This window comes from Cavia porcellus, unplaced genomic scaffold (genome assembly GCF_034190915.1).
Source record: "Cavia porcellus strain 051 isolate PalLab524CR breed Dunkin Hartley unplaced genomic scaffold, mCavPor4.1 scaffold_9, whole genome shotgun sequence".
Lineage (NCBI taxonomy): Eukaryota > Metazoa > Chordata > Mammalia > Rodentia > Caviidae > Cavia > Cavia porcellus.
Genome location: NW_026947492.1, coordinates 32,982,057 through 33,000,755, shown reverse-complemented (window position 1 = coordinate 33,000,755; position 18,699 = coordinate 32,982,057). Strand labels below are relative to the sequence as shown.

General features: G+C 32.0%; 1 protein-coding gene across 4 annotated transcripts in view; it reads left to right on the top strand.

Annotated features, from left to right (window-relative positions):
- The window catches only part of Dync2h1 (dynein cytoplasmic 2 heavy chain 1), a 280,807-nt gene that overhangs the window by 63,788 nt on the left and 198,320 nt on the right, over nt 1-18,699 (top strand). For 2 of the 4 annotated variants that reach the window (XM_063256153.1, XM_063256152.1), the window contains exons 45-54: nt 735-879; nt 2,348-2,450; nt 3,016-3,183; nt 6,217-6,347; nt 7,497-7,745; nt 8,233-8,341; nt 10,196-10,309; nt 11,057-11,199; nt 15,964-16,048; nt 17,943-18,097. In XM_063256153.1, the coding sequence (XP_063112223.1) occupies nt 735-879; nt 2,348-2,450; nt 3,016-3,183; nt 6,217-6,347; nt 7,497-7,745; nt 8,233-8,341; nt 10,196-10,309; nt 11,057-11,199; nt 15,964-16,048; nt 17,943-18,097 (1,402 nt within the window). Of the gene's footprint in view, nt 1-734; nt 880-2,347; nt 2,451-3,015; nt 3,184-6,216; nt 6,348-7,496; nt 7,746-8,232; nt 8,342-10,195; nt 10,310-11,056; nt 11,200-15,963; nt 16,049-17,942; nt 18,098-18,699 lie in introns of those variants that run through there. The other 2 variants (XM_063256154.1, XM_063256155.1) reach the window with 2 other exon arrangements.

Sequence of the window (18,699 nt, the reverse complement as noted above, 5' to 3'; positions counted from 1 at the left end):
TAGAAGTTTTACATGTTTCATAAAACAAAAAGTGTGGTAAATTTTATGAAGCAAATTAAAATATTTAAATCTGGGTAAGATAGAATTAGATCATTTTAATGATTGATGATACCAATGCTGATATATCTAGCCATCCCTGTGGTCCAAAATTGTTGCATGGACTCCTGGATTTTCTGATTATGGCATTACCCGCTCTATTCTATTTTTGCCTTACTAGACTTTGCCCTTGTGGTTTCCTGCTAAATTTTACCTTTGTGTTTTCATGCTAATTGCACCTTACTGATCATTGATTTTTTTTTTTTTTTTTTTTTTACTGAAGTGTCACCAACACTGTTTAAGCTTCATGAAATATCCTTTGGTTTAGTAGAAACAAATTGATTTTACTCGTTGTATGAGTCCTACTTTTAAAGTTCTCAGGTAGATTACTAACCTTTCTATAGGCTCTGAGTAACCTAAAAATACATTTTCTTAAATGAAATTTTTCTTTTGTTCCTTTCTAAAAATCGTTTTTTGGAATGGTTAGGTGTTTAATAATTTTGTTGGAATCCTCTACTAGTACTTCAGTATTTGACAGTAGAAACGTAAGGAGGTGGTGTGGTTGAAATGAGAACGAGCACTGTAAGCCTAGCCCTAGTCCCTGTCCCAAGCATAATTCGACCAGTCCTGTAACTTATTCATGCAGTAATGTAGAATGTTGATTTCAGCTTTCTTTTTGCTTATCTGTCTCTTTTTAGTTACCCAGAAAGAGAGCAATTACAAACAATTTATGGAGCATATTTGGAAGCAGTTCTACATAAAAATCTGAAGAATCATTCTATTTGGGGTTCTTCATCAAAAATTTATATCTTAGCAGGATCTATGGTACAAGTGTATGAACAGGTATGTATGCATTTGTACTGTAGTTTTCATGTCTATTGGTGTCATTGTCAAAGCTCTGTCTTTAATACTAACCAACAGGCTTTATTTTCCTGTTGTTTATTAAACTTCCCTACTTGAGAGTGGGCTTTTTCAGGGAAGGGACTATTTATGCCTTATAGATGATTGTATCCGAAGCCCAGTTTCTATTAAGCACTAACAAATATTTTTTGGATGAATGAATTGTTGAATTACCTATTCTGTTATCAGCTCATGTTTAACCTATTCAGAATGGAATGATCTTCTTTCCAAAGCCAGTTCTTTCTTCTGATTCTGTCAGGTTTTTTTTTCTGCCAGGCTTCAAACTTGAGAGTAGCATTTGATGTTTGTTTCTTTCCTGCTACCTGACACAAAAAGTCTAAAGTATCATTAGGAAAGAATATTTAAAAGTAGGCAGAGAGGACGCAGAAGAGTTATTGAGTACTTTCTCTTGACCGCAATAGTCCTAAGTATACAAAATGAATGAGTTTCCCTTCTCTGAAAGTTTTGTCTAATGAAGTACTGAATTATAGAAATAAGCTATTAATACAATGTGAGAAATGTAATAGTAACGTGCTTAACTTACAGAGGTAGTTCAGTGGAGAGAGTGAATGTTGTTGCTTTGTATGGAAAGGAGGTAAAATTTTATGTGTGGTATGGAAAGTGAATAGAAATGCAGTGATTAGAGATGAAAGGTATTTTTAAGTAAAGGGAACAGCATGTGATATTAGGGAAGTATTTGTGGAAGATGCTTTTTATCGTATCAGAGTAGGAGTGAAAAAAGGTTAGCAACAAGTTACTCTTTAAAAGATATATGTATATATGTGTATAGATGCATATGTATGAGTATATATGGGTAGGGGCTGACACTAATTCACGTTATGTGGTTGAGATCAAAAGATAATGGCTGAAGGACAGACTTTTTGAGGATAGGCATTTTGATTTGCTCAGAAACTTATTGAATGTTAGTAAATGGCTCCAAGAGTACCTTGCAATCAGAAGCAGAATTTTATAAAGCTTAGGTTAACTTTTTAAAATTGCTTTACCTCACCTACTTAAACTTTTTTCTGTTTTTTTTTTTTTTTTTTCTTTTTTCCTGCCATGGGCAGTCTTTGCCAGTATGTTGAAACCATGAACCCCTTTTAGAATATTGTTTTAAAGTGCATAGGATTGAAATAGGGTAACTTAAAAAAATCAGTTCTGCTAAAATCCCACCAAGAAGAGCTTATCATTCATGGCCAGGTATGGTGATGCACACCTGTAATCCCAGCACGGGAGTCTTAGGCAGTATCCTTGTGAGTTCATGGCCAGCCTGGAATACATAGTAACACTCTGTTAAAAAAAAAAAAAAAAATAAAAAAGGCTTATTCTTATGAGTTGAAGGTGATTGAAAAATTTAGAGCTTGATTATATATCTAAGAAAGTAGATTGTTTACTGTATTTTCTTTTTTAGGTGCGGGCCAAATTTACAGTTGATGAATATAGTCATTATCTATTTACTCCTTGCATTCTTACACAGTGGGTTCTTGGCTTATTCAGATATGATTTAGAAGGAGGTAAATTTTTCTGTTATTTGTGTTAATCTGTGTATATTTGTGAGTGCATTTATGCTTATTTATGTATTTGTAATAGGTCAGTATTGTGAGTGTAATTATATTTTAAATTGTATTTGTAATAGATCAGCATTGTGAGTGCAATTATATTTTAAAAATGATACTACTAATATTAAATTTAAATGTCAAAATACCTTTTAAGTATCTCTATTAAGTGATATGTATTTCTTTGTGTAAACTTCATTGTTATCAATGTATTGTTATCAAGTATTAAATCTTGATCATAGAAAAAATTGAAATTATTCTCTTTAGACAAAGGTGTTTAATATGTTTTTTGGAATCAATATTTTTAATGAACGATTAGGGGTAATAACATTTAATGTAGCCTTTAATAATAAAAATGTACTAGTTCAGTAACAAAATAAATTTAAACCTTTTTTCTTTTTTTCTATTTATCTGATGCCAAAATTATGGTATGTAGATTCTTACTATTTTAAAATTATATTAAACAAAATATTTTAAAGTAATTTGAATTTTATTACAATTAAAGAAAATTTTGCCCTTTCAGGCTCCTCAAATCACCCATTAGATTATGTGTTAGAAATTGTTGCATATGAAGCACGGCGCTTATTTCGTGACAAAATTGTTGGTGCAAAGGAACTTCATTTGTTTGACAATATTTTAGCGTCAGTGTTTCAAGGAGATTGGGGCTCAGATGTGTTGGAGAATATGGCAGGTAATTTTTTAATTTGAACATTTCACCATATATTTTTGTCCTATATCATACTTTTTGTCCTATAAAACTTGTAGTCTAATGGCACAAACAAATATAAAACATCTAGTTGAGACTTCTGCTAGTGTGTTTAGATGCCATGAAAGTCATTGAAAGTAGATGATTAAACTGGCAATAATAGTAAAGTATTAAATATTTTAATTAATTAAGTTTATAAACATGTTTGGGATAGAGGGTAAATTTTATGGTCATAGAAGAGATAGAGACTTTTTTTAGGAAGTTACATTGAAGCAGTTTTAAATTTAAAAACTGAGATATTGTCAATTCACATGCAATTGTAATAATATAGGGAGAACACACATCACTTTCACCCAGGTGTCTTCCAGTGGTAACATGTGACCAAATTATAGTAAAATATACAACTAGGACATTGACATTTCCATCAGAGGCTAGTGAAGTAGAACGTTTTTCATATGCTTATTTGCTAACTGTATATCTTATTGCTGAAATATATCTTCATATGTATTTTTCACCTGTTTTTGATTAAATTGTTTGGTTTTTACTATTAGGTTTTTAAAATATTGATATATTCTTGCTGGTAGTCTTTTGTTAAACATGTGGTGTGCAAATATATTCCTCTAGTCTGTAACTTGTCTACATCCTCTTATAAGTGTCTTAATTTTATTCGGTCTAACTTGTCAGTTTTTCCTTAAGGATATTTGGTTGTCAAGTTTAAGTTGTTTTTGTCCAGTCCTGGATCCTGATAATATTCTTTTGTGTTTTTATCGTATATATTTATGTTTCAAACTTTAAATTAGTGGCCTATTTGAGTTAATTTTTTTAACATATGAATGCCCACTTTCTATAGCATCATTTATTGAAATGTCTTTCTGCTTCAACTATTTTTGCATTTTTGTCAAAAATTATTAGTCTGTTCCTGGGTTCTTTATTCCACTGATACATGCTGTCTGTCTTTTTCCCAATAATCACAATATTTTGATTGCTGTAGCTACCAAATAATAAATCTTTATATTGGCACTACTCTTACTTTATACTTCTTCCTCAAAGTTCTTTTAGCTAGTTCAGTTCAGTTCTTTTGCTTTTTCATGTAAATTTTAGAGTATTGTCTACATCTATAAATATGTTGCTGAGATTTTAATAGTATTGCATTAAATTTGTATTTTACTGTTGTCAGATTGGATCTTTAGTATGTCAAGTCTTCCAGTTCATGAACATGATATGTTTCTTCTTTTTCTTAGCTCTTACTTGCTTTTTTCTCATCAATACTATGAAGTTTTCAGCATACAAGTTCTGTATATGTTTTAATAGATTTCAATTTAAATCTTTATTATTTTTTAGTTATAAATTATAAATGTTCATGCTGTGTTTTAAAGTATAACTATATTGAATAAAGAATAGGGTAAGGGTGTTCTGGATGGAGGATAAAGAATATAAAAAAAGCAAAGACTTGAGAAAGCTAGTATACTAGCTTTATAAAATACTACTAGTAATAGTATTAATGTAATAGAGGTGGTATTACTAGTGTAATAGAAGGAGACAGGACAGTAAAGCATTCACTAGAGTAGACCAGAAATTCTTTATTGAAAGCTTGAATATCTATCTACTTCATTACTGTTTATACTGTTGGACTCATATGATGCAGTTAGTTTTATTTTATTTCTCCGTGTTGATCTACTGGTAGTGAGGATGTGCTTATGGCGCAAAGACTTTTGGAGGACTGTCAAGTAGGAGACTACTGACGTAGTCCATGTGAGAAATGAGATATGTAGTTATTATAACATTTATAGTTTAAAATATTTATTATACACATGTTTGAATATTTTCAAACTTTGGGAGTTTTGGAACTGTGCCTAGAGTTGGTCACCCATGAGGTAGGAATCATGTTTTTCTTATTCATTAGTTAAATCTAGTAGAAAATACAATACTTAAATTGGAATTCTCAATAGATAATTGGTTGAGTGAATGAATGTGACTCATATGTCAGTTAGGAATTGCAAATATGAGAAGTATGAGAATTGGCAGAGCTTTGGAGACCCGCATGGAAAAAAGTAGTGAATGACTGTTGTTTAATCCATAGAAACTGATAAACAGAACTCTTCAAAATTGAAAGCCTAGAAGGTTAAATTTAGATTCTGGGTCACTTAAATATATAAAAGCTAAGCAGAAAACCAAAAAAGTGTGGTTTATGAGTTAATGTGGATGGTCACATAAATCCAAGAAAAAGGTTTCACAAAGTGAGCAGAGAGGTTTATTTTGGCGTAACGATTGCACAGAAGACTTGAATTCAGATATTAGAGCTTCATTATTATTCCCTAATAAGAATTCTGGTATAGGTGGAGTTTATAGAGAGAGAAAAATGAGAAATATGACAGTGTAGGAAAGGAGTGGACCATGGAATAACCTGTGTTTAGGAAGGTAAGTGGTTCTTATTTTAGGAGATGGTAGAATTGGGAATGCAGCAGGACCCTTCCTGGGATAATCTCCCAGAATAGCAGGGAAGAAAAACATTCAATGAATAGGGAGTGGATTTTCCTTATATGATAACACAAACACTGCTATAGACAAATTTAAGAGAAATTTGGATGGTTTTGGTTTTCTAATTAAAATTTTTCTTCTATTTTAGAAGTTAGGCTCTTGAATGTATTGCTAACTCTGTGTTCTTTCTCAAGAGAATTTGTTTTATGTCAATTTTATACATGCTGTTTTTAGTATACAAATCTCTTTGAGAGGTTCTGGAGAAGGAAAATGGAGCACACTGAGTGTAGACAGAGGGATTAGCAGGGAAGCGTTAGGAAGCCATTTCATCTGGGGAGAGTCAATAGGGATGTGATGGTCAGCCAGCTCTCTGTCACAGTCTGATGTTAACTGACTTGACTGATCTTCCCAGGGATGGTGTCTATGAATTTAATGTAATTTTTCCTTCTCTTTCTGAAGATAATCTAATTTGGGCTGCTTAAAAGTAATTTTTTAAACAGTGTACTTACTGATTCTTTCCTTCATCTTTCATTTCCACAGGTAGTTTCTATGTTACCTGGGGAGCTCGACATAATGCAGGTACAAGACCAGGCCCAGGGCAGCCATTGGCTCCACACGGAAAACCGCTTGGAAAGCTGAGCTCTGCAGATCTCAAGGATGTCATTAAAAAGGTATAAGATGAGCCATGAATTTGTGTTAAGATTTAGGTGTGATTATGTAAAATACATCTATTGGAAACATTTTGAGACCATAGGGATGGATGATCATAGGATAGACAAAGGTACTTTTGTTGTTTTGGAGTTGGGTCCAGTGTGGCATCCATAAGTAGATGCACATACGCTGTCAAGATACACTTTAGTAGATGACATTTGTTGAAAATATTAATGAAGCCAAAAATGGGGAAATCATCCTAAAGCGTGATTATTAGACTTTAGTGAGCGTCAGAATCACTTAGAGAAGTAGAAAATGGACAGATTTCTGGTTCCTATCTGCCTACTGTCAGACTCACTAGGCAACGCCTGGAGAGTTTACAGTTCTAACAGGCTCTCAAATGATGGTCATCTTCCTTGTCCACTGTCTTCCAGACATTATGTCCTTTCTTTTTTTCCTTTGTTTTCTTTCTTGTTTTTCTTTCTTTGAATCTTTTTCTTTCAGTTTTGTTGTAAAAAAATTCCTAAGATTGTTTTACAATTACTATTTATAATGAAAGTTAGTATACATTTTGTGTCACAATTTTTTTTATGCTCTAGTTATGACTCTTATGAATGGCTATTGCAATTTGGAAAGCTTTGAAACATTTTTAACTATGTGAATCCTATTTGTCTTTTCTCTCTTCCTGTACTTCATCACATAGTCCCTGGTAGTGTGTGGTGCATATATGGGATTTTCAATCTTTCCCAAGCAATGCAAAAGAAGCATTCACATGAGATTTCTTAAACATTGGGTTTCTAGAGTTTTGAGATTGTTTTATAGTTTATGCTTGTTGACTTATAATAACTCATAAAACTGGAGTGCTTTTAAAGTTTTTGAATTAAGCTACTATCTTACTATTAATGCTACTACTTCTGCTGTTTGCCAATATATTAACGTCCAATGCGACTGATACTTGTGGACCCTTGGAACTTGTTTGGCATTGTATGAGATTTTCCTTAGAGTGCTTATAAACTATATTATTAGATAAGTAAAATGTTGGATATGAAGAAGTTATTTTGTCCTTTTTTCCTAAATGTATCAAAATTGTATTTTAATCTAGATAACATGTTAATTATATAATTAGTGGTTATATTACTTATAAAATATTCTTTGTTACCTTTTCAAAGGGTCTTATTCATTATGGACGAGATAACCGGAATCTAGATATTTTACTTTTCCAAGAAGTTCTGGAGTATATGTCTAGGATAGACAGAGTCCTTAGCTTCCCTGGAGGTTCACTTCTTTTAGCAGGGCGCAGTGGTGTAGGTCGTCGGACCATAACTTCTCTAGTCAGCCATATGCATGGAGCAATCCTGTTTTCTCCAAAGATTTCCAGGGGATATGAACTGAAGCAGTTCAAAAATGATCTCAAACACGTGAGTTGCTCATAGTCTTTGGCTTTATTTGACTTTAAATAACATTAATTTAAATGAATTTTAAGATCTTTATGCATCATATAGAACATAATTAATTTTGATGATTATCTGTCCCATAATTATTAAAAATTGTGTTTCATAGGAAAGAATTTGTAAGATTTCTAGGTCTCAGGTGCTCCAGTTATGGAATATTTGATGAATATAAATGGTAAACAAGAGGATGTAATTTATATGGGAAATATACATATTTATAAAAATGATCTTCTATTTTTATTTTAATGTCTTACCTTTAAAATAATTAAAATTTCCCTCAACTGGTACTTACTGAAGGGTTTGATTTACTCTCCAACATTGACAAAACTGAATTTAATATTAATTATTCAAATGTAAACAAATACATCTTAATGACATACTTACATAGAGAATGAAAGTTTTCTACTGTATCAAAAATACAAAAAAGCACTGAAAACGCTTTCTTATTTTGCAGGTGCTTCATCTTGCAGGAATTGAAGCACAGCAGGTGGTTTTACTTCTGGAGGATTACCAGTTTATACACCCTACGTTTCTGGAGATGATCAATAGCCTTTTGTCTTCAGGCAAGTGAAAATGAAACTAATACTATAAAATTATTCATGTTAAGTTGCATAAAATTTACCTGTGTTTCAGAGAATTTTTGACACAGTTATTAGCAAGGTCATAGAGAATTAAATGTACTTTTGGTTAGAGAATTGAGAAACTATTTTTATAAAACTAATAATTTAGAAACTATTTAAATATTACTGATAGTATTGAAATATTAGTAAATGTACAGGAAAATTGTTATTCTTATATATTTTTTAGCAGGCTATTCTCTGCTCTACCTTTTGGAAAGTTTCCCAGTAATACTCATGAAGAAAAATCTATCATACATTTTGATGTAGCATTTAATTATCTATAGGAATTTAACCCATAGATATAAAAGAACTAATATATACAGGAAAATCTAGTATAATTTCTAATCACAAAAAGTTTGATACAACTTCTGTCATTAATGAAATTATTAAGTGATTATGGTATGGCCTTAGTGTGGATATATAAATACAGATATATTTCAGCAATCTATTCTGCATGTTAGGGCCCAGATTTCATGTATGTCTGAACAATATATAAACCTGGTGTAATGCATATATTATTTCTTTAATTGAATTGAATAAATTTACTACTTACTAAAGTAATTTCACTTTTTTAAAGAAGAAATTAAAATTATTTTTAAGGAAAAAGGAACTGTGTTGGGCATAGTGGTGCACACGTATAATCCTAGCATGAGGGTGGCTGAAGCAGTTGTATCTCTGTGAGTTCAAGGCTACCCTGGGCTACATAGAGAATTCAAGGCCAGCCTGCACTGTGTAACAAGACCTTGACTCAACTAAACAAACAACAAAAACCGCTATAAATATGCATCTGCTTAACAGAAAAATGTCATTGGAAAGAAGACTACATTAAATACTTTTTAAAAATTTAACAAGTGGACCTTCTGTATATGATTATGGATCTGGGTTATAGAAATAATTATTCCTTTATTTTCTCAAGATTTTTATGTTTGGCTGTTGCTTGTAAGATAAAATAATAGGCACTATATCCATTTTTATTCTGTATCATTTAAAAAGGTCTAATTGCAATTAGAATTTTCTGGAGAATTAAAGACTGAAAAACGAATTCTTTCTTGCCTTCCTCAAATCTCTAAATCAGACTCTCTGGAGTGTGGAAAAGAGATTTTAATCATTAAGCCCCTATTTGATACAGGGCCTTTGTGCCGACCTACTCCCTGACCCTCTTTGATTTTTCACATTGAAATACGGTTTTACTAAATTACTAAGTTGTCCTGACTGGGCTCAAACGTGTGGCTTGCTTGCCTACCTTAGCCTCCAAGAGTTTTTGGATACAGAACAGATTTATGCCACCATGCTCAGGTCCTTTGTATGTTCAGAATCCATTTGGGCAGGAGAGGGAAGTAATTCATTATTACTGTGAGAAATGTGAAGCAGCGATATGTTTGGAGGCTAAGTGAAAAAGAGTGCTTTTCTTAATGTGTAGTTCATTAGGGCACAACAATTGGAGAAGCAGTGTTTTAAAGGATGAACAGTATGGGAATGGTAAGGAGCAAAGGCTTAGGCCTACGTTCCAAGAAAGAGAATAGTTTGTTATATTTATGGAACACAAGTTCATCAAGGCTAGAAACAGGGCTATATGGGAAAAAGTGGAGGAAAAAAACTTACAAGGGTACATAGATGGCTAGATTATAAATGTTATTGAATGACTTGCTTGGGAGTGTAGATGCAGATTTGTAGTCACACAGTAGGGTTTGTGTTTTTTAGAAGCAAATTAATGTGAAAATTGAAAAGTGTGTGTGTGTGTTTTTAGGTCAGTACATTACAGTCAAAATTAAAAAGCAAGGTCATGTTCTTGTGTAGGTGAAGTCCCTGGTCTCTATGCCCTGGAAGAACTAGAGCCCTTGCTGTTGCCTCTTAAAGATCAAGCTTCACAGGATGGTTTTTTTGGGCCAGTCTTCAATTATTTCACATATAGTAAGTGACATACAATTTATTAATCAGTACAATCTCTCATTCAGGTAAAATAAATATTATCCTATACCTTTCTCACTCTCTCTTTTTTTTTTGTCTTTTTCGTTTTTATCGGTACCAGGGATCGAACTCATGACTACCTGCTTACAAGGCAGGCGCTTATGCCGCTGAGCTAAATCTCCAGCCCTCTCACTCTCTTTTTATTTCCTGGAACTTTTAGAAGATAACAGACAGCCTATAGGCTAGATTGTGATAAAAATACCTTAGCAAAATTTTAGCAAAGGGCAGTGGTGCAAATGTGGAATATGTACACTGTGCCCTTTATTTTCATGTGATGAATTTGTGCTACTTTTGTATCTGCTCTCTTTTTAAAGAGTTACTGAACTGTTTAGATTGCAATGAATTTTATTATTTTATTAAACTGAATAACCTTTATTAATACAGTTATGTGTGATTAAAATTTAAAATTGAAATAAATTTTAAAAATGAGAGAATAATCATACTAAGGCATTGCTGTACTTATGCCATTCATGGATAGTCTTCTGAATCTTTTTTAGAATTCATACACAGTGTACCTATATACATTTATAAATATTGTATCCTATATTTCATAATTTGTTCTTTTTAATAAATGGCTCTTAATATTCTATTTCAGGACATTTTAATCTCATAAAACCAAATAATATATAGATGTTCTGATTCCATTATTATTATAATTATTCGTGATTATAATTTTCTTATATTTTTTAGGAATTCAGCAAAACCTTCATATTGTTTTAATAATGGATTCTTCAAATTTAAACTTCATAATAAACTGTGAAAGTAATCCAGCTTTACATAAGAAATGCCAGGTGCTGTGGATGGAAGGCTGGTCAGATAGCAGTATGAAGAAAGTAAGTTTACATTTAGATATGAAAGTCATAAAAAAAATCATATTTTATATTTCAAGTTTATTGATTTTTACATCTTCTCTTTGGTGTTAATTTTAAAATTACCTAATTGTGACACTTAACATCTCTCTCCTGATTGAAAATGTCTGTTACCTTTTTTTTTTTCTTGTTGACAAGTATAGAATTTTAGGTTGAGGATTATATTCTTAATTCAGGACCAATGAGATAATTATCATACTTTAAAATTTTATGCCTTTAATTTTCTAGCCTATTATAAGTTACCCAATAATTTAAAAACTCATAGCAATAACATTTCCAATTAAAAATTTTAAAATCTTTTTTTCAGCTTATAATTGCCATACTTTATGTTCAGAAGAGAATAAGTTTGAAATGTGAATTCAACACTATGAGCCTCTTTGTTTTATTTAAATAAATAATAATTTCCAGCATTGTCCCTTAAATGATATTCATATGTACAACCATTCATGTCACTATTTGTGGTAGAAATGCAGACAAGTAGCTGTTATGATTCAGAGAAAGGAGTATAATTTGAGATAATAGACATAGCTTTGCAATTGAGACTATTTTAGTTAGATTTCATTAAGTAGATAGAAGTATTTTAGTCTGAGGAGACTCCAGAAAAAGAGGCATTCATTGATGAAAGGTGATTATTTGATTTGTAACACCTACCACTTTTCTATATATTGAAGAGATAATGTGGAGGCTAACAAAACAAAGATCCTACCTTCATAGATTTTTACATCTTGTCACGGAGAAGTGAGGGAAAGCTTGTTAAGTAAAGATTCTGAGGTGAGAACATGTCTGATGATTTTTAGACTTGGCAAGAAACTCCTTCACCAGGAGCAGAGTGATGGATGGGGAGAGTAGTAGATGTGGTCAGAGATATAAGCCACGACTAGTTAGGGTATGGGTTTGTAAGCCATTATAAGATCTTAACTTTTTCCTGAGGACTTACTTCTTTAGGCTTTTGAACAAAAAATGTTTTGACTCACATTTTAATGAGATTACTCCGGTTTTAAGGTTGAAAGTAGATTAAGAGGCAAGGGTAGAAGCAGTTAAAAAGTACTGCAATAATCTAGCTGAGAGAAAACAGTGATGATTTAAACTGTAGATTTCTAGTGGGAAGGTGCTTGTAAGCACTTGGATTCTAGATATGTTTTGCAGTGGAGCAACACAATTTGCTGACATTATAATAAAGTGTAAGTGAAAATGAATCAAAGATTTTGCCTGTACGTGGCCAGAAGGATTGAATAACCATCAGCTGATATGAACATATTGAGAAGAAAAATATAAGGCTTTCAGATTTAGATGTGTAAAAATATGGAGTACATCCAAATTATGAAGTTGAGAATGTATGGGTCTGGATTTCTGGAAACAAGTGCCCATAAACAAACGTATCAGAATTATCAGATTGTATTGGCATCTAAGGCTATGAGAATGACTAGGAATAAGAGAGTGAGTGTACACAAAAGAGAATAGTGATCCAACAGCTGGACACTGAGGCATTTCAACCTTAAGAAGTTGGGAGAATGAAGAGGAGGAATGAACCATCAGAGGCTCGAGAGGAGCGTCTAGGGAAATGTGAAGTGAAACCAGAGAGAGGGTGGTAGTGTAGAAGCCACGGGAAGACATCATTTCAGAGGAGAAAGGATATGCTTGCTTTGAAGAAAGGGATATTGGAACATGCTATATGAAAACCCAGATGAGGACTAGAAATTGATGGAGAGTAATTTAAATTTAAAGTCGGAGTGAAAAAACCATTACAATATGCAGTTTAAGTTGGGACTGAAAAAAACCTTTTACAATGTATGATTTGAGACACTGGATATAGGCAACTTTTTTATATTTAAACTTTTTATTAATGTATTTTTGCAGTACAAAATAGTTTTAGGAAATTGTTACACATATATAATACATCTTGATCATTTTTTGTCCCTTTACCCGTTCCCCTGACAATTTCTCCTACCCTTTGAGTTCCTTTCCTGTTTTTAATCTATACTTTTGTCTCCTACCTTTATTTTACTTTTTATTTATTGATGTTTTTCATATGGTGCATGCCTGTAACCCATTACTGGGAGGCTGAGGCAGTAGGATTGTGAATTTGAGCCCAGCCTTGGCAACTTAGTAACTTAGTGAGAACCCTACCACCTTAGCCAAAAAAAGGCTGGGGAAATAACTCAGTTCAGGTCCTGGATTCAGTACCCAGTGCTACTAAAAAAATAAAAAATTAAAAAAATTAGAATTATATGGATACTTTTTGAAGACATTTGTTTACAGGGAAAGAGAAATGGATCAGTAATTGAAGAAAGTAAATGAAAGATTTTTTTTTTTTTAAAGATAGGACAAACTATAGCATGTGTGTATGGATTTGGGAATTATTTAGCAGGGAAGCCAAATATATATGATACAGAAAGGCTGGAGGAAATTGTTAGAGAAGCAGTATCATCAAGTAATGGATAGTGAATGCATCTAGCGCACAAATAGGTGACTTGGAAGTTTAAACAGAAAGATAACTGGATGGAGGTTCACAGGTCTGGAGAGGTGGAAAGATGCAGCACTGAGAAAGTTTGGATGCTCTTTTCTGTTTCCTCAGTGAAATCAGAAGTAGGGTAATCAGTTTAGAGAAGTGATGACAGAGATTTTCGGAGCTTGAACAGATACAAGAAGACAGATATACAAAATAGTTGTTTATGAGAGAAAAAGAGTAAAAGGGGCTAGTAGAAGAGAGTATGCTAGACAGGTAAAATTAAAATTAATTTGAGATTAGTGATCCTGAGTTCATTTGAGTCCAGTCAGCATAGTAGTGTGTTTTTCCTCAACCATGTGTGCATTCATGGATGCCAACCTGGAGTAAGTAGTGAGTTGAATGATGATGAGCCAAATCTCAGGATGTAACCCTGAGTCTCAGTGGATCACCACGAGGTAGTACGTAGAAGGAGAGAAGTTTAAGGAGTTGAGAAGTGAGGATTGTTGAAGGGATTATGACTAATGAATATTGACATTGTTAAGAAAAAAGATGGGAATTATTTTGTAGATAGTGACAGTGGGACAAGAGTTAAAATAATTTTAGGAATCAAAAATCATTAGACTGGTAAATGCCTGGAACAAAGAGGGTTAATGATTGCTGTAGTTTGATCATATGGGAATTTAAATTGGGTAATTTAGTGAGGATGGTTTTGAAATAAAGATGAGGTCTGGAGGATACTGCCTCATCATGCATGCCTTAGTTGAAAGACACGATGTTGTATGGAATGCTTGGATGGCATGGGATTCATGTGGCTGCTGCACGGAGTATGCAGCACATTGCATGTGGGAGATATAATGAAAACCAGGTTGGCAACTGATGAAGGAAGCTAGGAAGTGCTGTGGCTTTGAATTTTATTGATTAAAAACTGGGAGCACTTGAGAGTTATTTTGAAAGGGTTCATAGGATCCAGTCAGTATTTGATATAACAACATAGGTACTGGACAGAAATGTTAATTGATAAAGTTAATGTATCTGTATAATTTTTATAAAGTATCATTTTGATCTCAGAGAAGGGAAAATGGAGGCAAAGCACGTATGTAGGTAAATCTGAGTAGGGAAATTTTGCTAGTATAGGATAGTTAGGAATAGGTTGTTTTAAAGAAGTGAGTTTGCAAAGAGACAAATTTTCACTGATTCCAAAATGTGAATTTAAAATATTCTCACAGTGGCAGCTCTTTTATCAATGAAGGTAGTAGAGAAAAAAATACAATCTCTGGTTTCAGAACAATGACACCTTTCAAATTTTGTGGATGTTAAGGGGTCTCTTGAGTTAAATTTTATTCTGTCTGAAAAATTTTAATAAATTGTTTTTTCCTAGTTATCTGAATTATTTGTATTTCTTCTTGCTATTAATGTTAGCAGTATTAGTGAAAGAATAGGCTATTATTTGGCTTGATTTTAATTTTTCTACAGAAAATTTGTTTTCTTTTGTATATCTCCATGTAATATTCTTTTTTTTTTTTTTTTACCGGTACCAAGGATCAAACTCATGACCATGTGCTTGCAAGGCAGGCGCTTATGCCACTGAGCTAAATCCCCAGCCCCCATGTGATATTCTTATAAAGTTATCATGTTTTCTTTGATGATAAGCTAGCTGTTTGGAAAACATTATTTGATTTTTATAGTGGCAAAAACTGAGTTACAGCTAAAAAACAATTTTAGAATTCCCAATTATGAACTTATGTAGTATCATTTATGAAATTATTTTTCTTTAATTTTAGTTATTTCTTATTTTAAAAAGCTAGGAATTGTTGTTCCCCTGCCCTTAAAGTATTTTGTTCAATGTCAAATGAAAAATTTTATTATCAGCTGTATAATCTAAATGATATTTTCTATTCAATCCAAATATTAATACCTTTCATTTCATATCATTTAATAATTTTAAGTGAGATGTTAGAGCTTTTTCATCCATACCATTAATGTGTAATCAATTAATGATTGCTATATATCTAATATCTAGTAAATAATGTACTTTAAATTAGTATGCTTTTTTCTCTTAATCTGGAAAGAAGAAAATTGAATTGATACTGGATGTTTTAGCATTGCTGAAAGTTGTTAACTTGATATTGGATATATTTGAATTTTTTAATACTGATTTAAGGTTAATTCTTTTTTGGGTGATGCTGGGTATTAAATATAGGTCTTCATGCATTGAAGCTCGCACTGAGCTGTACTCTCAACCCAGATTTGAGTTTTAAATAAATGTCTCTGTGTTATAGATACCTGAAATGTTATTTGGTGAAACAGATGGTGAAGACAAATATACTGATAAAAGGAGAAAAGAAGAAAAGAAAAATAATTCAGGTAGTATTTGGTGAAATCAATTTTATCTGATTTTTTGAAATCATTTCTATTTTTCTAATGGTATAATGAATAACTATAAGAAAGTTAAATTTCTTATTCAAACCAAGTTTTGAACCCTTCTTTATTTTAATTAATGCATATGTGATTTATTATAAAATAAAACAGAATACCTGTAGTTTGAATTTAAGAAATTAAAATATTATTTTTCTTATTGGGTGATCTTAAAGTCCTAATAATATTGTTGGAGTCTTTGTCTAACAGCCTAAGTTTTCCATATTAGCTAATTGCTTAAATATGTCATAGAACTCATTTCTAATACAGAAAAGTTTTATGTATTTTTCTAGTAGAGATATTTTCTTAACTGTAATATTCTCATTATTTTTTCCATCTTCAACTTAATTTTGAATGTGGTATTTATATTGCTTTGTAGCATTGCTTATTTTATGAATCTCACCATCTAAGCATTAAATATTTATTAACCTTGTTTTATACTGAGTACAGGGCTGCATAGTAGTGATGATTTATCAGGTCATAGGCTGTATCTGGTAATCTAAGCAACTTTTTGAAGATTACAATATGCGATATAACAACCATTGTTAAATTCCGGTCATCTTGTTTTAAAAGCCTATAAAGTTTAAACCACTTTTGTGGTTGTTTGTTTGTCTCTTGTTTTTTTGTTTTTCTTTTCGTTTTTTTTTTTTTTCTTTAAAATCTGCAGCAGGTCATAGGCTATGAATAACAAAGAACTATAAATATGTGTAAAGCTCTGACATAGCAAGATAAGTGATGGTAGAAGTGTATATGAAGTGGATTTGAAAGTAGAACTTTTAACTGGCAGATAGTATAGGAATTAGAATTTCCCAGATGGGCAGATCTAGAAAGACATTGTGGTCAGAACGAGTAGCATGGCAAAGGCTTGAAGTAATACAGGCCTTTTTAAGGAACTGTAAATAACATCAGTTGCTAAAGCATAGAATGTATAAATGGTAGAATACTAAATGGAGAGGAAAAGATTGTCAGAGTCATGTACTAATGAGTCTTCCACATTTTGTTGAGCTTGGATCCTAACTCATATGTGATCTGAAGTTATTGGCAGAGTTTAATGGAAGTATAGCCAGACAGATTCTTATTTACAAGTAGCAATCTCTGTTCCACCTTTTTCTTTGGTTATTGTAAAATAGATTGGTTTAGGGGGAGACTGAACACAATTGGATCACTTTACAAGTCCACTGCAGGAATCCTAAGAGAGATGTGAGAAAGTACTGAATTCGGGAAAAAGTAATAGAGAGGACAGAGGGGACTCGGGGATATTAGAAGGTAATCTAACTGGGACCAAATTAGGTTATGCTGTGGCATACAAGTACAAAGAAAGAGTTGAGGGATGTCTTGAGAATTTCATTAGATGTTGATTTCATTCATTACAGCAGGATATAGAATGAAATTGAGTCAGTGAGAGGTAATGTGTTAGATCATGGATGTAGTGAGTCTTAAGGTAAATTTAACTTTTTGTTTTGGAAATTTTGTTTTCCTTTGTATCAAATGGGAGTAGATGAGTATTATTTGGTTTGGTATCCCTTATTTATTTGAATGCTTTTTTTTTGAGTTCACTTTTTGATTACATGTATTATGTAGTCTTAATTTATGTTATTGTAACTCCATCTTGCAGCAGTCAAAATGTTCAGGAGAAATAGAAACAGTGGAAAGGCAGAGAATTAGATGATACCAAATTCTTAAGGAAGCTAGGAGCTGTGAATAGATGCTTAGGAATACCTGTGAATTTTAAAGCAAAGATATAATTGCAAAGGAAATAGCTAATATAAAATATATTTAAGATTATTTTTCTAAATCTTTATATATTATGCGTATGTCATTTTTATTTCTTATTATTTTCTAGTTGATCCTGACTTCCTGAAATCATTTTTATTAATCCATGAGTCTTGTAAAGCATATGGTGCTACACCAAGCCGATATATGACCTTTTTACAGGTGTATTCTTCAATTAGTAGCAGCAAGAAAAATGAATTATTAAAAAGACAAAGTCATTTGCAGGTACAATATTGATAAACTTGATGATTTTATCTTTACTTTTAACTTTTAAATTATATTGAATTATTTTATTATTTATTGGAAATAAGGACTACATAAATCATAATGTTAACTGGGGTATATATATATAAGTAAATAATGTACTGTATTAAAAAGTTCAGCAAACAGTTCTCTACTTTTCTACCTCTACTTCTCTACTTCTCTAGATTATAGTAGTGGTTTGTATTTTTAAAATTCAGTAACTACTATTTTGTTTACTAGATAGTATTTATGTGCTTTGGATAGCTTATATTAAGAATTTTTTTCATATAAAAGCATTTTTAGAAATTGAGAAATTCTTTTAAAGGTTAGTAGAAAATTTAATTGGTGGGCATGGTGGCACATGTCTGTATTCCCAGCACTCTGGGAGGCTGAGGCATTAGGATTGCAAGTTTGAGTCCAGGATGGGTAATTTAGTGACTTAAAGAGACCCTGTCTCTAAAAAAAAAAAAGGCATAATCTTAGATGTTATAAAATTGAAAATCTATTTTAAAATAAAATTGGCTATTATATCTGACACTAAAATTATATTTTATGAAGTAGTGCTCTTATCAATGTCACTTCCC